The 24443-nt window shown below is 42.7% G+C and overlaps 1 protein-coding gene across 6 annotated transcripts in view; it reads right to left on the bottom strand.

The window, feature by feature from the left end:
• NEXN (nexilin F-actin binding protein) overlaps window positions 1-24443 on the bottom strand; it is a 43589-nt gene that overhangs the window by 14971 nt on the left and 4175 nt on the right. For 5 of the 6 annotated variants that reach the window (XM_018559874.1, XM_018559876.1, XM_018559878.1 and 2 more), the window contains exons 2-4: window positions 5420-5500; window positions 2368-2559; window positions 1055-1136 (exon numbers count right to left, since the gene is read on the bottom strand). In XM_018559874.1, the coding sequence (XP_018415376.1) occupies window positions 1055-1136; window positions 2368-2559; window positions 5420-5446 (301 nt within the window). In that variant the 5' untranslated portion in view covers window positions 5447-5500. The remainder of the gene's footprint in view (window positions 1-1054; window positions 1137-2367; window positions 2560-5419; window positions 5501-24443) is intronic. The other variant, XM_018559877.1, reaches the window with a different exon arrangement.

Raw genomic sequence — 24443 nt, 5'->3', positions numbered from 1 at the left:
GATTACCTAATTACTGTCCTGGTGGCAACGGTTTTACCAGACAGGAAGTGAGGATAAATTTCCAGCAGGGACACAGACAACAATAAAAAAAAGGCTTTTTTTAGTAGAATCGGGGAAGGCTAGAAACCCCCATCAGCTTTTTATTGCCATATGTGTCCCTGATGGTGATTTTTCTTCACTTCCTGTCTGCTAAAGCCAGTAAGAGGTAACATTTACCTGCCGGAGCCCCTGATAGTAGTAAAAGCTTGACAGGGTTCTGAGTTTACCTTACCCTAAAACAAGTAGAAAAAGTACTTGCAACAAAAAAAAACAAGAGCAGCTGATTTAAGTGTAGACACGCTTTATTCTATAAATGTTTATAAAAGTGAAATACTCACAATGGTATAGTCTAAGAGCGCGCACAATATCCTCTCAGTAGGGGCATGCAGTCCCATCTAGTGAAGCACAGCCGCCGTCCTGTCTGCCAATCCACAGCCGGCTCTAAGACTGCACACTGTACTCACTGGTTTACACTTTTTAGGGGCACGCCCCCTTCCTCAGGACCCTGAAACGCGTAAACCAGTGAGTACAGTGTGCAGGCTTAAAGTCGGCTGTGGGTCATCAAATTGGACGGAGGCTGTGCTTCACTAGATGGGACTGCGTGCCCCTACTGAGAGGATATTGTGTGCGCTCTTAGACTATACCATTGTGAGTGGTATTACCATTTATAGCATATAGTGTATACAGCTCTTTAACAGATTTTCTGATCCCAATTATTTCTCGGACTTCAGAATAAACATTCCTAAAAAGGAAACAGCAGCTGAGTCATCATGGCTGTTACTTCTCTATTCGTTTCCATAAGCCTTTCATTAAAGGAAGCGGGTCATGTATAGAGCATGTGGGCGCCGTTATTTTATGCATCTAGGTATCCACTATGCTAGTCATGAACGATGGTGTATTACTTACATGTGACCACAAGGGGGTATCAGAATCACGTTGGATGAAACATAATTTTGCAAGATTGATAGCAACAAAAAATAAACTTTTTATTTTATTTTTTATTGATAACACTTACCGGTGAGTTTTGGAACATATCCCTTTTCTGCCTGTTTTGGTTTATCATCTTCTTCATCATCAGAAGCTAGCAGTTCTTTCATCTGGAGAATGGGAAAAGACAATGTAGGCATAAAAAAAAGCAAGATTAAGATGTTACATTGCAGATACATTTAAATTGTATTTTTGTGTATGCTGAAAATGTTTTGTAGAGGCTACAAACAGTATGGATGATAATGGGCATTGGTTTTTGATTTCCACTGACAGACTCTAAATTGGTAAATAGCTTCTGGAAATTTTTGTCTTCAAAATGTTTTTGTATTGTAGAACTGAACAGTGGTACCATAAAACCCATGTGTTACATTTAATTCTCTCCAACACTATTTGGGCAGTTGTAAGCTAATGGTTTAGTGAATGGCAGAATTTAAGATGCAAAAGTACAGTGTAATGACAGTTACAGGGATTCCTTACACAAGTGGACTGTTATTCAAGTTTTGGTCTTAAAATGCTAGTTTACTTGCCGTGTCTGACTTCAATCCCTGCTGCTGATCAGTGGTAATGCCATGCTCAAAACTCAGCCAATCAGAAGTTGTGCTCCTGAGCTTCTTGAAGGCATGATTGGTCCCCTCTCTTTTGCAATCCACAGAAACTCTCCGCTTTTAAATGGGTTTTCAAAGCCTTAAGCCGGGTATAAACACTTTGAATTCGCTGCATGGGTGCCGCTGATGGCACCTTTCATGCCTTGATCAGCTGACTGCTCCGTTCGGCCATTCAAAGGACAGAAGGGTGATTCGTCCATCAATACTTATAAGTGTTGGTGGAGGAATCTGTTCTAATTTTTTTTTTTTTTCCATTTAGCTCGCGGGTTGAACCATGTATACCCAGCTTTAGTGTCCTAGGGTGACATAGCTCACACTGAACCAAAACAAAGGAAAGCTCTGCCGAGGACTGATAGCATCAGCGTTGGACTTCAAATGGCTGATTGGCGGGTCAACAAGCAAGACACTCCTGCTGATCAGCAACAGTGTTGCATAGCTGCATGGGAACGTGCCCATGGAATCTCCATCTTCTAATATGCGGGATTCTGTCTGCTGTTCTTACTGATTAATAAAGGAAACCTGGATCATCATTGGTGCTAGTGATAGCCATAATCCAGGCAGTTAGCTTAATGAATTACTAAATGATAAAGTAACCATTTACCCCCCCCCTCCTAAAATTATAACTAATTGGATTTCTGTGACCTCTATAAAAGTACTCAGGCTGTGCTACTGCACTTTTTACGATTTCGAATACCCTTATACACTACTGTAAGGGTGAATTATCTGGACAGAGAACCTCTTGCTTCCTTTTGTTCCAGATTCTCTCTCTGTTATATTGCTCTTTCCTCCGGTGTCTCTCCTCTGTGGTTTTCCTCTGGCTCCTGTCCTCTCTGGCTTTCTGCATGGCTTCAAACTTGTTCATTACATCTCCCTTGGCAAGCTTGGGGACGTAGCATTTTTGGACAGGCTTAGATGAAGTGAGGAGAATCTTGAAGATGAGAAAAACAGGAGAAGACAGAAAAGCATGACAGATTAGGCAGGAGAAGATGGATAGTAGAAGTGAGTGTGGAGCAGGTCCTGTGTTTTTATGCAGCAACTCTGCTAAAGTCCAAAAGCCAATTTCCTTTACATTTATGTATATATATTTTTTTCCTTGACAGCAGCAGGTTTTTACATTACTTCTGGGCAGCTATACTGGCTCATATAATCCAGTTTTCTATAACCCAGCTCTCTGAGAATATCTAAGGTGGGAGTTGTAACCTGAGAAGACGTGATCTGCTTTCTCACAGGCTAAAATTTAGAGCCATTCAGAAGGCAAAGATACAGGCAGCCATTGGGATTTAATTAGCAGGACAACCAGCTAAAACAGTGTCCATTGGGTCATTTAAATGCAGATTGTTCATGTTTGACTGGCGTGTACCTTTAAGAACAAAATACTTAAATGATAAATGTTTTTTAAATATAACTTCTATTTTTGGGATAAAATATTTGGCTGTATCAACTAACAAATCTCTAACATTGGCAGTTGGAAGATATACTGAAGCAACAAATGGAATGAGTCATGTGGAAGAAAATGCTTTAAATAAGCCATGTGATATTTTCCGAAATGCAAAAAGGAATCAGATGCACATCCTGTACCTATATTAAAGAGGGAACTCAGGAATGGAGAAGTATTCCCACCCACTGACATGACAGAGTTTAGAGTGATGTGTCCCGTCCTTCATCCTTCCCATCTTCCTGCAAAATTACCCAATGCGCTGTGAAGGAGATGTAACATCTCTGCCCAAGCTTGCTGGATCATGTGTGGACTCTGCACTTGACCATGTGAAATAAGAATTACGGAAAGCAAGGAGCAAGTTGCTAAGAGAAAAGAACAATGGTCTACAGCAAGAGTAGGCAAGCTCTGGCCCTTCAGCTGGGGTGCAACTATACATTTCAGGACTTTGACAACCACAGGCATGACTCCCAGAGGTAGATGCATTATAGGATTTGCAGTTTCTCCACATCTGGAAGGCCAGTGTTTGCCTACCCCTGGTCTACAGTAACCAATCAGATCTCACATCACTGACGTCGGACTAGATGGATTCTGGATGTTTGGGTAATGCACTGTTATTGTTTATAGATTATATTTTGAGTGTGGCAATACCAGATCTGCTTTCTCCATTTTTGCTTCATGCTTCTCTTTATGGCCATTAGACATGTGCGATTCGTTTCGCTCCGAATCAAAATTCGGACGAATTTCTAAATCCCAATGCTTCCGAATGTGTCCGAATTTCGGTCTCCGAATTTCAGATCTCGTCCGAATTTCGTTCAAAAATGAAACTGAATTGGACATGTGACTTTTCTGGCCAATTAGATGTGTTTTTTTTGGTTTAATGCATCCGAATGGGACTGAACATGAAATATATACTGAAGATTTGTGTTCAATATATACAAATAATACTAAAGCTGAGGCTTCTAGACCCGAATAGCATTCGGATTTGGAAATTCGGACCCCGAATGCCATTCAGGTCTGGGAGCCTCAGCTTTAGTAATATATATATATATATATATGGCTCCCAGACCTGAATGGCATTCTGGAGCTCCCGAATGCAATTCATAAATTTGGATCCCAAATGCCATTCGGATCTGGGAGATTCAGCGTTAGTATTAATATCTGTATATGGTTTTCTGTTTTACTCGCACCGAATATTCGTAAACTCATCCGAAACTAACGAAATTTGGATTTCGGCAGAAACCCGAACCTAATTCAATTTTGGATCCGAATTCTGAAAAACGAAATATCCGACTTTTCCGAAATACCTCAATTTTTCCGCAGCTTACATGTCTAATGCCCAACAAAAACTTGCAGAAATGAACACAGCATCGCTATATACACTGAGTGGCCAGTTTATTATGACCACCTGACGTTTGTAGGCAAATTAGCTATAATTTGGCGCTGAAGTTGCTAGAGGGCCAGACCATTATAAATAGGGAAGCAGGTTGTTTACCACGACAGTAGAAGTGATTTGTTTCTGAAGATACGGGTAAACAACGCGATTTAACAGCCTTTGAATGTGGGATGATTGTTGGCGCTCGGCGCCATGGAGCGAGTATCAGCAAAACAGCAGAATTCATTAAATGTTCAAGAGCAGCTGTTGTTAAAGTGTTTAAAGACTGGACTGTCAGCCAAAAATCTGGGTCTGAACCTGCGAATTGTGGCCGTCAGCGACTAGTCAATGTTAGGGCAGAACAGAGAGTGGCAAGACTGGTACTAGACAACAGAAGGGCAACAGTGCAGTGTCAGATTCCTCGCATCACCTTTCAACATCTCGTGGAGTCACGAGGCGGCCCAACGAAGTCATCAAACACTGATGGGGTGGTCATAATAATCTGGCCACTCAGCGTATAAACCAGCAATGTAAATAACTGATCATCATGTACACTTTCCTGCCTTACCTGCAATGCATTTGCACACAATCCTATGGCATGGTTAAGAAGCATTTATTTATAGCATCAGGAAATAAAAAATCTTTATGGCGTCTTAGTGAATTTGATGTCCCTTGGCGTATATAAAACCCACACACACACTTTCCAATAACATTTCTGTGTGCACACTACTAAGAGACGGTTTTCAAACACTGCGTACTGCAAATGTCCCCAGATACATTTATTAAAACATTTTATACACGGCTTGGTCTAGATTATTCCTTCCACTATATGTACATTGCCATCAGAGTAACATTTCAGTGATTCATTATACAACAGTTACTGGAAGAAAAGTAATGCAGTACATTTTCAAAAAAATTAAAATGCTACATTCAATTATTATTACACATCTATTATCTTGTATGGTTTATTGTACCTACCTCAGCCTTTTGAGCCACGTCATTCATGATTAATTATCCCTTCCCTTCTGTTCCCCCCGGAAATTAGATTTCTTTCTCAGCCTGAAATCATACAAAATAAATCACGTTAAGTCTCATCATTTCCTGTTTACAGATAGAGCCAGCGTTACTGCGTTAATTCCGCACATATTATTATTATATAGGATTTATATACAGAATAGAACTTTGACTAAGATACATATTCCTAAAGAACCAGACACCTGAAAACTAAACCGAGCTGGAGAGGTCTCTGGACATAATTTTGAAGCTGGTTTATTTATTCAAGTGCCAATAATATTTTTTTTTAATATGTCAAAGCTTCAGGAGTTTATGAGAACTGAAGGTATCTGAGAGAAAAAATTGCCTTGGGGGGGAACAGTTCCCAGACACAACTGACTAACGGTTCAGTGCCGGGGCCCTGTTGGATTAATAACCCTGTTTAAGGCCCCCGTTCACACGCGATGCAGTGCGTTCCGGCCCGATTCTAGCCAGAACGCACTGCCTCGCATTGTGGCTGGGTCACTTTTTTTGTGGGACAGGAGGGGGACGTGGCAGGCCTTTGAAGTGAATAGCACTGTAGCCACGTCCTCCGGCCGCAATGCGATCGGCCGCTCGTGATCGCAAGGCACATTATGCCTGCGGTCTGGTCCAATCAAAATGCTGCAAATACTGTTTTGCTCGCACTGGACCGCAGGCATAATGTGCCTTGCGATCCCGTGCAGCCGATCGCATTGCGACCGGAGGGTGAGGCTACGGTGCCATTCACTTCAATGGCCTGCCACGCCCCCTCCTGCCCCGCAACAAAGTGACCCGGCCACAATGCGAGGCTGTGCGTTCTGGCTAGAATCGGGCCGGAACGCACTGCATCTGGTGTGAACGGGCCGTTAGTCTAAACTAGTAGTGATGATAGAAGAACAGCCTGTACAGCATCACTAAATACAATCTAACATATAGTTTCTGCATGAGTATATAGAACTTTACATCAAACTTTTATATTTCTACATGTTTTACCTTATTTCTAGGGCTGCACTGATGGCGTTTTTTCAGAATCGAGTACCGAATACTAATACCGGAAGTCACATTAAGGAAGCCGGGCGGCGTGTAAAGAACCTCCCCGCCGCTCGGCTTCCTGATTAGCTGGAAAGCCAGGCGGGGTGTAATGGTTTCCTGATACTAGTATCGGTATCAGTGCGTCCCTACTTATTTCTCTTGGTATGTATTTTCATGCTCAAGATAAATCTTTGTATTATCCATTACTCTGTCAGCTTGCTGTCCAGTACAACCTTTACATTGAAAATCATTTTACATAAATGTATTTGTAGCTTAGGATTCTGATCTCTGAAGTTATGACAAAAATACAATTTGAAGATAAACCAGGCATGAATTATGGAACTACTTTGTTATTCCCAGGATTAGATTGTCAACAATGCAGAATACTGCAGCTCAGCCAGCAAGCTTTGTCCTTGTGACAGTCCTTCAACATAAATCATACAAAGAGATAGAGTTACTGTGTACTCGGATACTGTATAATTGCTAGGGATAGAAATGTAACAAATATTGTGGATAGTGTATAGAGAATATGTGACTGTAAGGTCCGTGCCCCAGACTAAAGTGCATCCCCACCCACAACCCACTTTTGGACCTGCTTTTCGTAGACTGCTGAAATGTCATAAGCAACTGTTAAAGGGTATCTGTGGTCAAAAAATAAATATGTATTTGTATATTTAATTTCCATAAATTCTATCCCACTCCTAATAACCAGATCCATCTAGAAGTTTGTAACTTCCTCATTGAATATGCCCATAGGAGCCTGCCTTCTGAACTGCAACTCAACATCTGAGCCAGGTAACATTATGATTGCTTGCTAGAAGCAATGCATGATGGGCTATGTGATCTTCACATACAAATCAAGAATGCATCACATCAAGCAGCAGGGAAAGAGATGCAAGGCACACTGGGAATCCAGGAAGTTGTTGGAAGTGATGGGCAGACGGAAGGCAGCACTCACTACATAAAAGAGATTATTTCATGTAAGATTTGATTGCATTATCAAAAACAACCCCAGTATGTATTCCTATTACAATGCTGATGTTATAACAGGAGAGGATATGCTGGGATACTGTAAAATTGCAAGGAATAGGAAGTAAAAAAATATAGTGGCTAGTGCAACCTCACCCACTTTTGGACATGCCAATGTCCAGTATGTATAACTACAGCTCTACCTGAAACTGGCAGTTATTGCTACTTTGTTAACAGAGGCAAGAGCAAGCTGGCCTAATACAAGTGTGCAATTACATTATATTAGACTGCTGTGTTATGAGACCGCAAACACATTACAAGTGTCTGTCATTTTAAAGACTGCTGCAGTGTTATCAGGGACTGTTAGGGGCCCGTTCACACCACTTCCAGTGCGTTCCAGCAGTTAACTGCACTGGATCGCATACTGTGAAGGCTCCCTGCGTTCTGGGGCAGGAGGGGGGCGTAGGATTCAAGCACTCATTCTAATCCAGCTTGCAGTAAGATTATAACAGAGCCGGAACTATTGGCCCAGTTTATCTAAATTGTCCTGCCTGATACTTGTTTCACAATGCAAATAAACCTACTGCAGGAATCTCCAAAGAAAGCTTAGTTCCTAAGAAAACTAACAGGAACGACAGACCTTCTGTATTAAAGATAAAGCATGAAAAGCTATAACAGGTATTCTAAACATTAATACATTGTGCGCGTTTCATCTCTTTATTGTCAATGTTTCGTATTGAATTATCTGCCAAATGTAACAAACAGAAAAATGCAATAAGTTGCACATTTCTGTAAAATAAACCAACAAAAACGAAGAACACACAAGAAAGAAGGATGTGTGTTCATTTCCCACCAAGGCTGCAAAACATTAACCTACTAAATACATTTATTAAAGGAGGATGAGACAGGTTTCTGAGTATTGTTTACAGCCCAACTCCAGGCAATTTGTTTTATTTATTTGTCTACAGAACAGGAAAAGGTTAGAACTTCCGTCAGGTTTTTAATACTCTACAACATCTCTACAATTTTCTGATATTTGCGGCGCCATCAACAGTCACTGCGAGCACCCCCCCATCACAAGGTACTTCCGGTAAGAAATGCAACAGGGATAAGTACTTAAGGTTTTTAATACTGTCTCCATCCTCAATGAGATTTGCACTTCCTGTTCAGGTAACATATTTTAGAGCAGGAAGTGTTGAGATAAAGGGACACAGATGGCAAAAAAGGACATTTATGTTTCTTATTCTGATCACACCCCAGTCTTCCCAATGAGGATACAGACAACCAAAAATACTTTTCAAACGTTCTGACTCTTTCTGACGTCCCTTTCACCAGGCGTTCCGATCAGGTCTGCCTATTGGAGGGTTTTTTTCAGGCGGACCTGACCAGGTATATTCACAAAAGGGTGAAGAGTTTGGAGAAGGCCGGAGAAGTGAACATTCTAGGCCAAAATAGCTGATTGGGAAAAATTCTCCAATTCAGCTCACTTTCCAGTTCAGCTATGTTGTCCTACAGTGTTCCCTTCTCCAAACTCCTCACCCTTTTGTGAACAGAGACGTGTTAATGTTAGTCTGTGGGGAGTCAGATGTAAATGAACCTGCATCCGTATACATCCAATTACCTCTGAGTCTGTCCAGGTCCAAAATAAAAAGGAAGGATCAGAGGCAGTTGGATGTAAACAGACACATGTCCTCTTACATCCAACTCCCCATAGACCTAATCTGCATCCAGGGAGTTCAGTTTTTTCCTCCATCCTACAAGAGTGACATCCATTCCATTGTGCTCTGATGTGCACAGATTCCCTGTTAATCAGAACAGATGACGCCCATGTGAATGGTGCCGTACTCAATAGATAACTACAGAATTAGCTGAATTGGTCAGAGATGCTGCAGTCCAGAATTGATTTTTAAGCTGAGGCTCCAGGAGATGTTATTCTCATCCACCTCTTAATTCAGAACTCTCACCCTGAATGCTTGTTCCACCAAGGAGTCAATTACTGAGCAGTAGAGGAAAGTAGAGCAATAAGTCCAGAACCATGGTGATCCCTTCAATAAAGGCAGCCTGCTGCTACTGCCTCAGACGGCATCTCTTGGTTCACGTTGGAGGGGTGGCAGGCAGAGCGGCATATTTGTTGTATGGTGGCTGTTCTACTGAACAATGCCACCCCTTTCTGGCCAGAGCATCCCAGGTTGCTAAGTGCCTGGAGAAGAGATGTTTAAGTCATACACATCTTCCTGCCCAGTTCTTAGCAACCGGGATGCTGTGGCCAGCATCCCGCCCAGTTCCTGGCAACCAGTGGCGTCTCAGGGCAGCAAAGGGCAGTGTCACTCTTGTGCACTGAAACCTGCCCCCCCTTCCCCCTGGATTCTAAGTCTAGGGACACCACTGTCCCAAACCCATAACTTTAAAAACTCTGCTATACCAGCTTCCAAATTTTTGTACTGACGGGTTCCCTTTGAATTGTGCCTAGGAAAGGATAACTGCTTATATGCAAACATATCATAAGGTCCTAATGGATCTGAAGTCATTAAGTAAGCAAGATGGTATCTTTAAAGGCAGTTTAAACTGTGATTGATCTGTTGGTCTACTTTAGAAGGTCACCCATTTTTTTTGGGGGGGGGGGGGGGGCAGCCTTTAATTTAAGAGTCAGACAGGAAAACATTTTCTATCAGCATACAAAATGATGAAGTGCTGCACACATATTCTGTGCCCTATTCATATATCTCAGCATTATGAGAGGTGGACAGCTGCCAGAGAGTATATATTTGAGCTGTTAGTCGGGTCATGTTCCCAATCTGAAACGTTATCGGGAGCTGAAGACTCTAAATTCCTCTGTTATCTCCGGCAGCATGAATTAATACCCACCAGATTCCTGGCCCCTTGAACCCTCTCAGTCTCCTGCATACTTTTCATTTGTGCTTCTGCAAGTTTTGTTATGTTTAATGTATAAATACAGGGTGTGTCTGACATCCTAAAAGACACAATGCCACTGAGAGTTTCCCTCCCTCATATTGTGTCCCAACAATGTGATTCAATGTTTGAGCCATTATGTGCATTGTCTGAATCTTCTTTTATGAAAATTAATAAAAACTGATTCAACACTAAAAGACACAATGCAAGATATAGTAGTTGCACCCTACACTGAAAGCATGTTGTGCTAGAACAGTGGTTCTCAACCCGTGTAACCTCAGGACTCACATTTGTCCTTGGTCATTAAGTCACCACCCAAGTCGCACTGCAATAGAATGCACGGCACTGCAGGTACCGCGTGCTCCAGTGCAGGTGATTAACTGGGCAGGAGGTGCCTTTGGGGTGCCATTCAAATGAATGGCAATGCAATGTACCTCCCGCACCAGGTACAGGTACTGCGTGTTACAGTGTGTTAATCGCACAGAACAGTTCGATTAACACATTGTACTTGTGTGAACTGGCCCTCAGATACACTGACATACACACAATCTCACACACATACAGACTCCGAAAAAAATATTATTTAAAAAAAAAATGTTTTAACGATCCACCCAGTCTCCCTACCTTACGAGAACTGCAGTGGATCCTAAGCCTGGGGTCTAGTGTGGGCTGCTGTGCTGTGACAGAGCTCCACCCTGTAGAGGTGCTGGGAGACAGAATGTGACATTACTCTGGTCCAGGCACCTCTACAGGACACACGAGGGAGCTGTAAGCAATGCACGTATGGATGGAGCTCCCTCACGGCCATAGCCCCAGCCAACCCCTACCCACCCCACCTCAAGCTGATACTCGACACTGGGCAGCATATTTTGAATGGATGCTTGGTGCGAGATCTGTCAGTACTGCGCTAGGGGGAGGCTGAGGAGCCTCATCTAGAAAAGTGGACGGCACGTGGCAACCCTCTGAACATGGGATCGCGACCCACTTTTGGGTCACAACCCACCAGTTGAGAACCAAGGTGCTAGAAAACACCAACCAACTATGCATCAGCTCTCCGTAGTCCCAGTGCTGTGGTCTGACTGCACTTTGTCTTGTTCTGTGATATCCTGTATTGTGATTCAAGTCAAGCACAGTAGTCAATTGTTGCCCCTTCTTTGCATCTTCACATCAAGGACTGGCTACTGTGCTTTACTTTAAAAGTGTCAGACCAATACATTTGCATAGTGTAGAAGCTAATGCGGGCACATTAGAGCTAAAGGCTGGATGTAGCATGGACAGTTTTCTAAAGAAGGTAAAATGGCATGTTTTTGGAGTAAAGCTGATTTCAGAGAACAAAACATCAGGGGAGTTCCAAGGTATCCCGGGAGGTGATAGACGCCGGCAAAAAGAGGAGGGGACGTTCATCCTGGGCGAAAAGGTATGCCGCCGGGTCCCTTCCTCTCTTGTGCAACTGTCAGGCTCTCGGTCCATGACCGAGTGCCTTACTTTTGAGAGGGGGTGACACCAAATCCAATGGTGTCACCCGGTACGGGCCACACCCCCCAATGCAGGCCAAACTGCAAAACATTACAGGTACACAATACACACCCTTGACATAGAAACAAAAAATTTTAAAATCCATGAATAATGCCTGGAATCTTTTTCTACTAAATAATTTTAACATATATATATATATAATCATTTTCTGTTATTGCACCAAAATACCACTCACCTAGCCAATAAATGTCACCATAATGAATTGATGCTATCTATAGACATGTATGTAATATGACCTGACAAATAGACACGGTTAAAATATGATGCTATACAGACATAGTCATTATGGACATTATAATTATAGAGCTGTATTATATTATATACAAACATAGAACACAACATCCCCTATCTGGCCCCACCACTACTAGCATAATGCATTTCTATTACACTCAATGCCACTGAATATGATACAATAAAATTATGTTATACTTAATGGAAATTCTGTTACACTTGGGTTGATTTAGAAAGTGTTTGCCCAGCATATAGTATTGCTGTCTCTAGATAGAGCCAAGGAGCATAGGAATTTCCTATGCTGCGATCATCGTTCCCCCAGCTATACACTTTATAAATCAGCCCCTAATTGTATCTCTAGGCAATTTTTTTTCCCCGCCCTTTCAAGGGTCACAGGAATTCTTAGACTGTCGGGTTATACTGCCATCTACAGGAGAAATGGACACTGAAAACAGACAGTTCATATGAGCTGCTGAGAAGTCATGCTTTCACCAAGCACAACGTATCCATAAAGAATGGATATATACTCAGCTTTTGACTCTTCCACTACATGAGCAGCTGCTTCTACTGATTGATGTGCACATCAGTTCTATCATCACCCCAGCATCTGCCAATATGGAAAAGCCTTTTTTTCTGAAGAAGTGCAAATAAACAAATGGATGTATGCTATCGCTGGGTGTGTCTCATTTAACACTAATGCCTGCACTTCTAGAGGCCAAGCCCACCGCTCTTTCCAGTGAAGTCATGCCTCTAAGCTCCTGATGCCTTGTTTGGTGGGCTTAGAAATTGGGGTTCCTGCAGTGTCATTGATGTAGCACTTACCATACATAGATCATGGCACCCCTCTGATGAGAGATGGAGAATGCAGTGCAGTATTTCCTGCAGCAGTCGGGTAGCTGGCAATTCTCAGCCGAAACACCCAGTAAAAAGGGCTCAGGAGGAACTCTGGGTCAGCATGAAGCTGAACACTAGACAAAACTATTCATACAGTATTGTATAGACATATGCGGACCTACCTGAATGTGGTGAAATGTTAGCTCATGCATTCCATCTGATTTTGTTTTCCCTATGTTCACACAGGCAGCTTGTTGTACAAACCCAGAAATGCAAACAGACAAGATATGAGTACACTGTGTTCCCTGAGCTTTCTAGCGACTGTGTCCAGGTGATGAGCTGGAATGGACATCATTGCTTAAACAAAAGTGCTTGGATCTCCTAGCACTAGCCAGGAAACACATCAATCTATGTGAGAACAATGGTTGTAAAACCTGTCTGAAGAGTCACGTCTCCAAGTACAAATCTGCATTGGCTCACTGATCAACTATCTCTACTTATTGAGAAAAAAACTTCTCCTCTGCTAACGTGGAATCTTCTGGATTGAGTCAGGATCCCTCTGCTGATCCATTTATAAGATAGAATCATTCATGCCAATTCCCGTTTGCGGCTATCATTACCACATCTGAAAATTGTTTCTTTTCCTTATTGAGGTGTCGGATGTGTCCTTTAAATTAGTAGCATTGATGGCTGCCGCTTGTCATTTTAAGAAACATTCCTTTCATTTCTCCACTCCACTTTCCTGAGTGTTGGTGTACTTTGAGAACCTACACCTTTAGATTGTAAGCTCTCACTTTAGATTGTAAGCCCTCAGGGGCAGGGCCCTCCTTACCATCTTGTCTTGAATTGTATTGTAATGTCTTCCTTATATTGTAAAGCACTGCGCAAACTGTTGGCACTATATAAATCCTGTATAATAATAATCTCTGATGCTTGGATGCAAACTGGAGTTTTGCTCCCTGCCCACTCCTTGTTTTTCTGACCTTCAATCTTTCTGTGTCACCTCACAGTTTAGCAGACTTCCATTGATCCCTCTCGGGTCTTCTGGATCAAGGTGTCATTGCCCCAGTTCTTGTGACTGAATGTCTTCATTCTGATATACAAAGCCTCATTCACCCCATTCGGGATCTCAAGTTCTGCATGTCTTTCTGACTTTTGTGGACAAACACGTACCTACACATTCCTAGCTTTCCAGTACATCAACATTTCTTACATTTTGCGTTGCGCCTCTATACTACCAGTTTCTGGTCCTGACTCTCGGCCTTTTGTCTACATCTAAGGTGTTCACCAAAGTGTTAGCCCTATTATTAGCCCTGCTGTGCTCTCGATGTGGGATACTTAGATAAACTGTCAATGTGGCCTTCTGTTGGGCAACATGACCTTGAAGGCTGGTGCAGACCTGGGTGATCCGGGACCGCACGATTTTGTGCCGTTGCATTAATTTCAATGGGGTTACATCCGTCCGGCAATCATGTACGTTTTACATGTAGCTTTTTTTGCGACACATGGCGTGCAGCTGTTTTAGCCGCAAATCTTTTTGGATTGCACAGGCAGAATCACGGCAGGAAACTGCGCAATTCGCCTGGCGCGACTGGGGTGCCATTAGAAAATAATGGCGCCGCCACCGCGATCGGCGACTTCAAGACCGCACGACAATCCGCACCATTGCCGAGCGGTCACAAATTGTGCAGGTGTGAACCTGGCCTGACTGTCCATAAGATGCTTCAGGTGGATCTTGAACTTTCAGAAATTGGCCTGGTAACAGACTCATGGTTTGGAGTATCTGGGTCTAGTTCTGGACATAGCTCCTGTGTTTCGTCCAAAAAACTTCAGACTTTGCAGTCTGAGATTCAAGCTTTGCAGTTCAGAAGTCACCTGACTCTCCTCTTTTGCATGAGAGTCCTGGTTCTGATGGTTGCTTCCTTTTAGATAGCTCCATTTGCCCAATTAATTTACTCCAGACCTTTACAACACAGCATTCTCTCATCTTGGGACAAGTCAGTGAAGTCCCTAGACAAATCGATTTGTTCGACATTGAGGACCAGGTTGTCCAAGGCATGGTGCCTCAGAAATCCAGTTCTGGAATTGGGGAATTGCTTAATTCCCATATTCTGGAAGATCCTCAAGACAGATGCAAACCTGTCGAGCTTAGAGGTTTCCTGGGCACCCTGTCGTGCAGGGGGCCTGGTCCCCAGAGAAGTCTCCTAATCAACATTCTGGAACATCGAATACTTTAGCTGTCTGTACAGCACTGGACCATCCTGCTGGATGGTCGCCCCATCTGGAATCAGTTAGACAATGCCTTGGCATTGGCATACATCAACCAGCAGGGAGGTCTCCCCACAGCATAAAAATAGTTCAGATTTTGTCTTGAACGAAACTTCACTTTCTCATGTTTTACACCCAGTCACAGATAATCAGCAGGCAAAGGGTACCCTACATCTCATGAGATGACACTACAAAATGTGAACTATTTGGCATTCCTCAGGATATCGCCAGAAGGACACTGACATCTCCCTGTGAGCAGAAGTAGGGGTAAGGTTAGTATATGAGTTAACGTTTTTCCTCTACTGGTGTTTTTGTAATTTTGTTTAGCATTATTAGCACTTTATACCTCCCAACATGAGCTGATAACTAGTTATGATTATAACACTTTTACACAATAGCTAGAACACAACCTCAATCGTGTCATAATTAGGGTTGCACAGATACTTTTCGAGTACCAGTGCAGATACTTGGCATTTTCATGAGAACTACCAGGGTTGCAGCGGTTGCAGCTGGGACCTGGCTCTGGCACTCCCCCCACTGTCCTAAAATCATTAGTCTGTATTGTTTTAGAAAAACTGTCACATGACAATAAACAAACATGTATCAGTACTCGTACTTGTAAGTACTCGGAAAGTACCAGTACTCGCAAAACTGGTATCTGTGCATCCCTTTATTTATATTTATAAAAACAAAATCGTACATTAAAACAGCGATGTACAAATCCCAGGAGCTCCGTGTGCTCCTTACAAATGGCAGCTGCCTCCTAATTTTTGAATTTTTCTCTAGTGTAGTCTTGGAGCTCAAAAGTATCGGTACATGTACTCGTACTTGTACCGAGTACTGTACTTGGTATCTGTGCAACCCTAGTCATAATAAAACAAATGAAGAACAATGCATCCATCTGTTACTACACTCTTAGAGAAGAAATGACAACAGAAAGCAGTTCTCTCCAATTTAGATAGAGTTAACAGGAGAGAGTCAGGTATTTGTTGTTACAGCTGACAGTCAGTAAATACTACAGGTCACCAGTTACTAATACTGTGAAGAGGTCACAACAGTCCTAGTTGCAGCTGGCTTATGGTGGAACAGGTGGACTACACTAAGTTTTGCTGTCACCACTTATGTCACTTCACAATTCTACTAGGCCTATACCAACCATTCATTCAATCATGCATCAATGTTCTAGATGTATATTAATAGAGTTGCCTAAAAGTAACAGAGACACAAATAAAAAAAAAAAAGGATGTTACAGTTGAGTGAGCCATACATAAAAGATGACGACATTGTAAGTAAAGTTCCAATCCAGTACCAATTTAAAGCTTAAAGGAGAACTATGGGGTCAGGGCTTTTCACCATAGTTCTCCTTAGGGTGACGGGAGGACGCTAGTTTGTGTCCTCCCGTCACCCTAAGGAGAACTATGGTGAAAAGCCCTGACCCCATAGTTCTCCTTTAATGGCTGTTGAGGAGGTAAAGGAGAAGTATGAGGTGAGTGTTTTCACTCACCTCATCGTTCTAGCCGACCTGTGCCAATGGGACTGTCACAGGTCGGCTCAGTAGATCGGGAAGTGAGCTCACTTCCCGATCTACTGAGCCGACCTGTGACAGTCCCATTGGCACAGGTCGGCTAGAACGATGAGGTGAGTGAAAACACTCACCTCATACTTCTCCTTTACCTCCTCAACAGCCATTAAAGGAGAACTATGGGGTCAGTGTTTTTCAGAGCCAGCTGTACCTGCCCCCTCCCCCGTCTGTTCCGCCAGTCAGCGCTGGCAGATCAGAGCGGGGAATCCAGCCCCTCCCCCTGTCACGGCAGAGAGCCGTGACAGGATCGAGAGGCGAGCGAACCCGGTATGTGTTCGCTCACCTCCCGATCTACTGAGCCGACCTGTGACAGTCTCATTGTCACAGGTCGCTAGAACTATGAGGTGAGTGAAAAGCACTCACCTCATAGTTCTCCTTTAAGGATATAAATCCACTTTGCATGCACCAAATGCCTGGAAGAAATACACAAAGGTCACCAAGATTCAACTAAGAATACACATGACTCTTGTATTTGGAAAATGTAGCTTTAACTAAATTTGAAGCCTCTCTAGAACATGAGGCTGTCTAGAACTGTGTGTATAAGGTAAATGCAAGTGAACCTATACTTGAATATTGACATAAAGCCTGTCCAGTCTTATGGGCATGGATACAAGCCTAGACTGTATATTCGGCAAAAGAAAGAACCGGGAGAAATATTTTTATATTTCATGTCAGCAAGACAAAAATGCTTCAAGTTATTATTATTTTTATTATACAGGATTTATATGGCACCAACAGTTTGCGCAGCGCATCACAATAAGAATGATTTAATGGTTGGATCTCCTCACTTTTATCTCGTGCCTGTGGTCACCTTAAGAGGACAATGAATCAGACTGCTCTATAGACAATTAAAGTGGATGTACCCCTGAAAAAGACTATTCATGAAAGTGAGACAGACATGATGTCTGTTCAGTATTATACACGAGTCATATGGGTTTCATGATTATTTGGGTGCCAACCCAAGCCCCTCGGGGTTCCTCTGTTGTTCTGCTGCTTTCTTTTATTGTAGTTTTTTGTGCTCCTTGTACTTGCATGTTGGTTTTCATGTCTTAACTTCTTTGAAAATGTAATATATAAATATTCTTTACAAAATAACTCATTGGCACGCATTGATGAGTTGACTTGAGTTTTGTGATGAGCTTCTATACAAAGGAAATGGATTTCAATAAGTTTTAGCCAAAATGAGTTCTGTGGTTAGGATTTAGGCAAGAACACTTTGGTTCTTCAGTGTATCCAAAACATTTAACAGTCATAACAGGACCTGATTAAACTGTAGATCCTCCTTGTAGACTGTAGACACTACAATACAATAGGCAAACCCTAAGCCACGTTGCAGCACAATTTAGCTTCCAAATTCTATCAAACAAAGACCTGTGTTCCTGGCATGGAAATCCAGACTTCTACTGCCAAAAAAGAAAACATAACATATATATATATAACATGCAGCTTCTCTCTGAAACAGAATTTCTTTTTTTTACATTTAAATGGATCTACTTTTCAGAATCCATTCTGTGAGGGTGAAAGGTACAGGCAAGCTGTTTGTGATGTGTGATTACTGTAAACCTACACAACTGTTTTCCAGCGACTAGAAAGGTCTAGAAAAACAGAAGCTGACATGAGGGGATGGAGGGGGTCTCAGCTGTGTGAGGCTCAAAATAGCCAAACTGAACATAAGTTTGTACGCCGAAGTCTCGTCTTTCAGACGTGGCGCGGTGCCAGGGCCAGCAGACAGCTGTAGAATCCCGGGAGACTCCTTGCATTGTGCTCAAGGAAAAAGTAAAACTAAAACATATATTAAACAAAATAGTTTGCGCTGGAAGTAGGTATGTCGGCACCAGCCGCAACAATGTATGTATAGATGTAAAATGGAAGGCTTGTATGTTGCGCTCGGTTCAAAATCTATTTGGTTTGTCCGTGATATATCATCAAAACAATAGTTTATATAAGTCGATGTGGTGAAAGGTGATAATACAATTAAATGAACACAATCTATATAAAAACTAATGTGTATATACTAAATGTGGATGTGTGATCACAAATGCTAATAAATAAAGTATGTGAAAAAACTGAGTGATGGCTTTTAAGCGGAAGTGACTTTTTGAGTTAAGGATTTATTCATCTTTCACCTTGAGTGGCTCCGCTCCACTACCGCAGATTGCTTGTATATGATTACATCTTTCAAATATGATGGACAACTTGTAGTTCCGCTCTAGATCACCATCTCACTGTTTTATTGTCTGGCACAATAATTCATAGGTAGATTTCACTTAGACGGCAGTCCACAATCCATTTTTTTGCACCAATTTCACTGTGCGCCTTTGGGTTCACAGTTTGTACTAGACACGGCTATTTAGTACTTTTTGATACTTTTCAAGTCACTTCCGCTTAAAAGCCATCACTCAGTTTTTTCACATACTTTATTTATTAGCATTTGTGATCACACATCCACATTTAGTATATACACATTAGTTTTTATATAGATTGTGTTCATTTAATTGTATTATCACCTTTCACCACATCGACTTATATAAACTATTGTTTTGATGATATATCACGGACAAACCAAATAGATTTTGAACCGAGCGCAACATACAAAACTAAAACATAGCATGCGAATACAAGAGTCTAATGAGTTGCAGCAAGTTACTGAAAGGACCGTCAGCTCGAGAAATGGGACCATTTTGTCTTCCAAACTTCAATGTTATCATGTATCTTTTCGTACTTTAAAGCTTCTTTCCATGTATGACCTCAGTAAATATTAAAGTGACACTAAACTCAGGAGTTAAATCTTAAAATGCATTCATGTACCTTAGCTAGTAACGAAAAAGTATCTTATTTGTGTATCACTCGGCTGCAGATCCTCCAATCATCTCTGAATTGGCGCTGACACTGTTCTGCCTTCTGGAGGGTGGCTGCGTTTCTTCCCCATGGTCCCTGTGTGTGTTGTAAAGTAGTCACCGCTCCAAGCTCACTCCTGTGATGGACTACAAGCCCAATACAAATGAGTAAACTAAACATGAGATTGTAGTCTATCACGGGAGTGAGCTTGGAGCGGTGACTACTTTACAACACACACAGGGACCATGGGGAACAGACGTAGCCCCCCTCCAGAAGGAAGGACAGTGTCAGCACCAATTCAGAGATGATTTGAGGATCTACGGCCGAGTGATACACAAATAAGTTACATTTATGTTAATAATTAAGGTACATGAATGCATTTTAAAGAATTAACTTCTGAGTTTAGTGTCACTTTAAAGGTCTAAAAAATTTGGTGTGCTGACTTTTTCTCATGAGCATTTGAAACCCAACAAGGGTTCCATACCTCTTCTACACTATGCAACAGAAGCATCTTCAGCTGGACCTGAGCGTTATCAGCATAGATATTTTATTGGTGGCCCATTAAAAACTGAGAGCATTGGATTTCAATATCGGATAGCGTATATCGATGTCCACATTCTGCTGGACACTGCAATTTTACTCCACATTGCTGCCTGCATTTTACAGGCCGTGTTGTTGAACCTGTGTCCTGAAGCAAGCTAAATTGGCCAACATTTGAGCCATGGGTGGCCCGTCAGAGCCACCTGGTTTGACAAAATTCAACTTAAAAATCAGCCGAGCTGGTTGGAATATTCTTGGCCTCACAGTAACTGCATTCTATGAGATGCAACCACACTCAGCGTATGGTACGGTGTGCGCCAGACCTCTATTAAAATCCAATGCAGCTTCGGCCTCTAATGTGCAGGATTGGTCCAAAGACTTTCCAGGACCTGACATTGTTGATCACCTCCTACATGGATACAACAAAATCAGGAGCCTTGTAACAAACAAGATATGGAGGGAGACCCAGTTCAAACTGCTACGTAGGGCGTATGTACCATACTTCATGCCAGTGGGGATGTCTCCGCAACCGCTTATCTCGCGCTGCCCCATTTGTGGCAAAATGCGCCCAACCTTGGCACACTGCCTGTGGTTCTGTCCTTCTATCAGCGTGTTCTGGTCCCCAATTTCCACCTACATCACCACCATTGTGTCCTGGTCACCACCTTTGTCTCCTCTGCTATTCCTGTTCAGTGCATCCTGGGACTCCTTGGATTCAACTCCTCCTGAACGCAAAGGCTCTGATTGGATTCACATCTGCCTGCTGGCAGCAAGGAGACGTGTAATGCGTTCATGGAACGCTCCGTCGGCACCCCAGTTATCAGAGGTTGTGGGAGAGCTTAAACTGTTATTTAATAGGGAAAGGATGGATTCGGAACTAAATGCTGAGCTAAAAACGTCAACATTTTTCAGGCGCTGGCGATACTTCGCCACTGCCACATTTGACAGCTCCAAATTGTCCCAAATAATGTCTCCCTTTATCTTTACGACCTGGTACTTAAAGGCTCAAATGTCTCACACTAGGAGCTTTGGAAGTCACCTGAGATGCTTTCACTGCACTCATGATAGACATGAAATGTAGGCAATCAGCAAGGCCCCTATGTCACTAATTACTAACATACTTAACTGTGCATTTTATTGTGGCCTAATTTGAGTTTGATTTTTGTTTTTTTATATGGCCTTCTCTTATCTTTATTGTCACTTCTGCTCATACTCGGGCTGCTTGTTGGTCTCATGTTTGGAGACTATTTGACTTGACCCTAATAAAAAATTGATTAAAAAAAAAAATCCAAAGCAGCAAAAAAACCACAGTACTGACATCATAGCTCCTATTGGGGATGCTGAGCTTCTGCCGCTGCCTCTGTCAGCGGAGCACTTTACTATAGCACAGATAGGGCCGGCCTCTGCTGACTGGCAATGACCCCCAGGATAACCTCACTGAAATAGGAATGCTGTACCACGTGTCACCTTAGCATTTGCCCAATACACTTTCTGACGCTATTGCATGACTTCATTTGATTACAGACCAGGGCCGGCATCATGAGGGCGCATTGGTTAGCGATGCCTTCCCAGATTCACATTGTCAGCTACAAACAAGCTCTGCTGTCATGTTTTTTAGCCCAACCAGCCATGAACAGTGCAGTCCCTCTCTTAGCCCAAACCTCACATTCACCTACGGTTCTCAACTGGCTGCATATACATTGCTTATACTACCTCACAAAACTACCAAAACTTTTCGAATTGATTTGTAGCAGAGCAGGTCCTACAAGCAGCAACATCTGTTTCCATTCACTTGGAGTTGTTTTTGTGCTTTAGAACTTCAGTTACTTAGACTAGAGGTGTCCAGTATATAGCAAGCTCTCACTGCCATCAGCAGCACTAAGTCCTCCAGCATGGCTGGAGAGGGGCTACTTTTGTTCCCCATGGTCCCTGTGTGTTTTAAAGTAGCCACCGATCCAAGCTCACTCCCGTGATAGACTACAATCTCAATACAAATGGGTACACTAAATGTGAGATTGTAGTCCATCATGGCAGTGAGCTTGGAGTGGTGACTACTTTACAACACACACAGGGGCCATGGGGAACAAAAGTAGCCCCCCTCCAGAAGGAAGGACAGTGTCAGCACCAATTCAGAGATGATTTGAGGATCTACAACCGAGTGATACACAAATAAGATAGATTGTTGTTATTAGTTATGGCACTTGAATGTATTTTTAAGATGTAACTCCTGAGTTTAGTGTCGCTTTAACACATTAAAAATCAGATATGACTTTTTCCATTACAGCACACCGCAATGCACAGCAGTGTATACGCATTGCCTGCTACTGTAACAGTGAGCTAGGGTGTCATTCAAAATGGATGTGCACTGCAATGCATGCACAGCCTTTAACAGCTGTCAAAAACACCGGGTCTATTGGGAGATTTGCTTTCTATCTCTATAAAATGTTGCCATTCGTATTACTTTCTGTTCTGGTAATAACTGGCACCAGGACACAAAATGGGCCCATCTCTCAAACGGGAACCCAGCAATAATAGCCTGTCACCTCTCTACCAAAAACGAGTTTTGGCTGGCATTCTTTTCTGTGGAAATCCCATCTTAAAGGAGAACTATGAGGAGAGAGATTTTCACTCAGTCTCATAATCTGAGCCGACGTTGGACAATGAGACTGTCACAGGTCGGCTCAGTAGATCGGAAAGTGAGCGAACACATACCGTCGCCCGCTCACTTCTCGATCTATCCGTGCAGAGAGCCGTAACTGTCACTCCCTGCAGGGATTCCCCCCGCTCCGATCCTCCAGCGCTGACTGGCGAAACGGAGAGGGGAGGGGGCGGGCACAGCTGCCTCTGGATAAGCAGAGCCAGCTGTCAATCCCGCAGCTGGGTGGATCACGACAGTATTGTCGGGATCCACCCTGGCTGTAGCTCGTGGTATACTGAGCTTTGGGTCACGGGAGGACGCTGGTTTGTGTTCTCCCGTGACCCTTAGGAGAACTATGGGGAAAGGCCCTGACCCCATAGTTCTCCTTTAACTGTATTTCAACTGTGCAATGTCAGGATCCTGTTTGCAGGTACGGCCCCAGGCTATCATGTTTAGTCCTGTAGTAAACACTACACATGCAGTACTGCAACTAAGAAACATTTAGCCCAGTTTGCAACAGTACGTTCCTGGTATTTGGAAGGACACAGCATTGCTCTTGCCTGGTCAGTGAGGAAAGTGAGCTAAGAAGCAGACTGGGGCTCCATGAACTTTCAGCTGGCTCCTTGTTGACACTTGCATTATAGGTAACAGCTAGGGCTAAATGGTTAATTTGTCTTCACTGCTGTCAGCCAGGAAGGTTAGTATGACAGTGACAGCTGTCACCTGTTCTGAGGACTCATGCATGGTTATAGACTGCACCATCTGAGTCTGCAACCTGTCCTTGTCAACTGCTGCACAGTCCAAAACGATACGGTCACCTCTAGCAAGGAGATCCTCACACTACAATTATTCTAGTATCACAATCACTCCATAACCAGAATATCAGAGATAGCTTATTATACATTATTATACATTGAGAAAACTTGTAAGAATTGAAATCCTCTTTTCTCTTAAACACTTATGCCAAATGGCCATTATAATAAAGGTCTAAAAAGCAGCTTCAACTCCAACACTTTAAGAAAACAACTCAAAGTGGAACATCAAAAAGGTGAATGAATAAGACGTTCAGATGTAAGGTATTCTTTTGGGGGTAGTGCTGGCTACTAACCGCCAATAAAAAAAGAATCATTTACATAAGAATGTCTTATCTCAAATTTCCCGTGATCAATCCTCCTTTACACTTCACATTGTACCCAAGGCAGCAAACAGAGAGAGGTTTAGGAGCAGCCTATTCAACTCACAGAGTCTTTGAGATTCTAATCGGTACATCCGGTGCTCAGAGATCCTAGGGCTTGTTCACACCAAATGCAGACAAGATCTCATGAGTTTCTGCACACGCAGTGCAGTGTGTTTTTCCGCATTTTTGATGCATTCCAGGATGTTTTGTTTTTTTTTAGTTTAAAATGGGCTTTCAGTGCGTTCCAGGGCTTTTGCATGCGTTTTTGATGCATTCCAGAGCAGGTAAAATAGGGCTTGCTGCAGTTTTTTTACATGCTCTGGAACTGAACGCTGCGGTGTGAACTAGAGCCCAAAATACCATTGGAATACATTGGAGGCAGTTTTGATCCGGTCTGTAACTGCTCTGCTCTGCTCCTGGAACGCGCTTGGTG

Source organism: Nanorana parkeri, unplaced genomic scaffold (assembly GCF_000935625.1).
Source record: "Nanorana parkeri isolate BGI_ZX_2015 unplaced genomic scaffold, ASM93562v1 scaffold418, whole genome shotgun sequence".
Taxonomy (NCBI): Eukaryota; Metazoa; Chordata; class Amphibia; order Anura; family Dicroglossidae; genus Nanorana; species Nanorana parkeri.
This window is presented reverse-complemented; position numbering and strand designations above follow the sequence as displayed.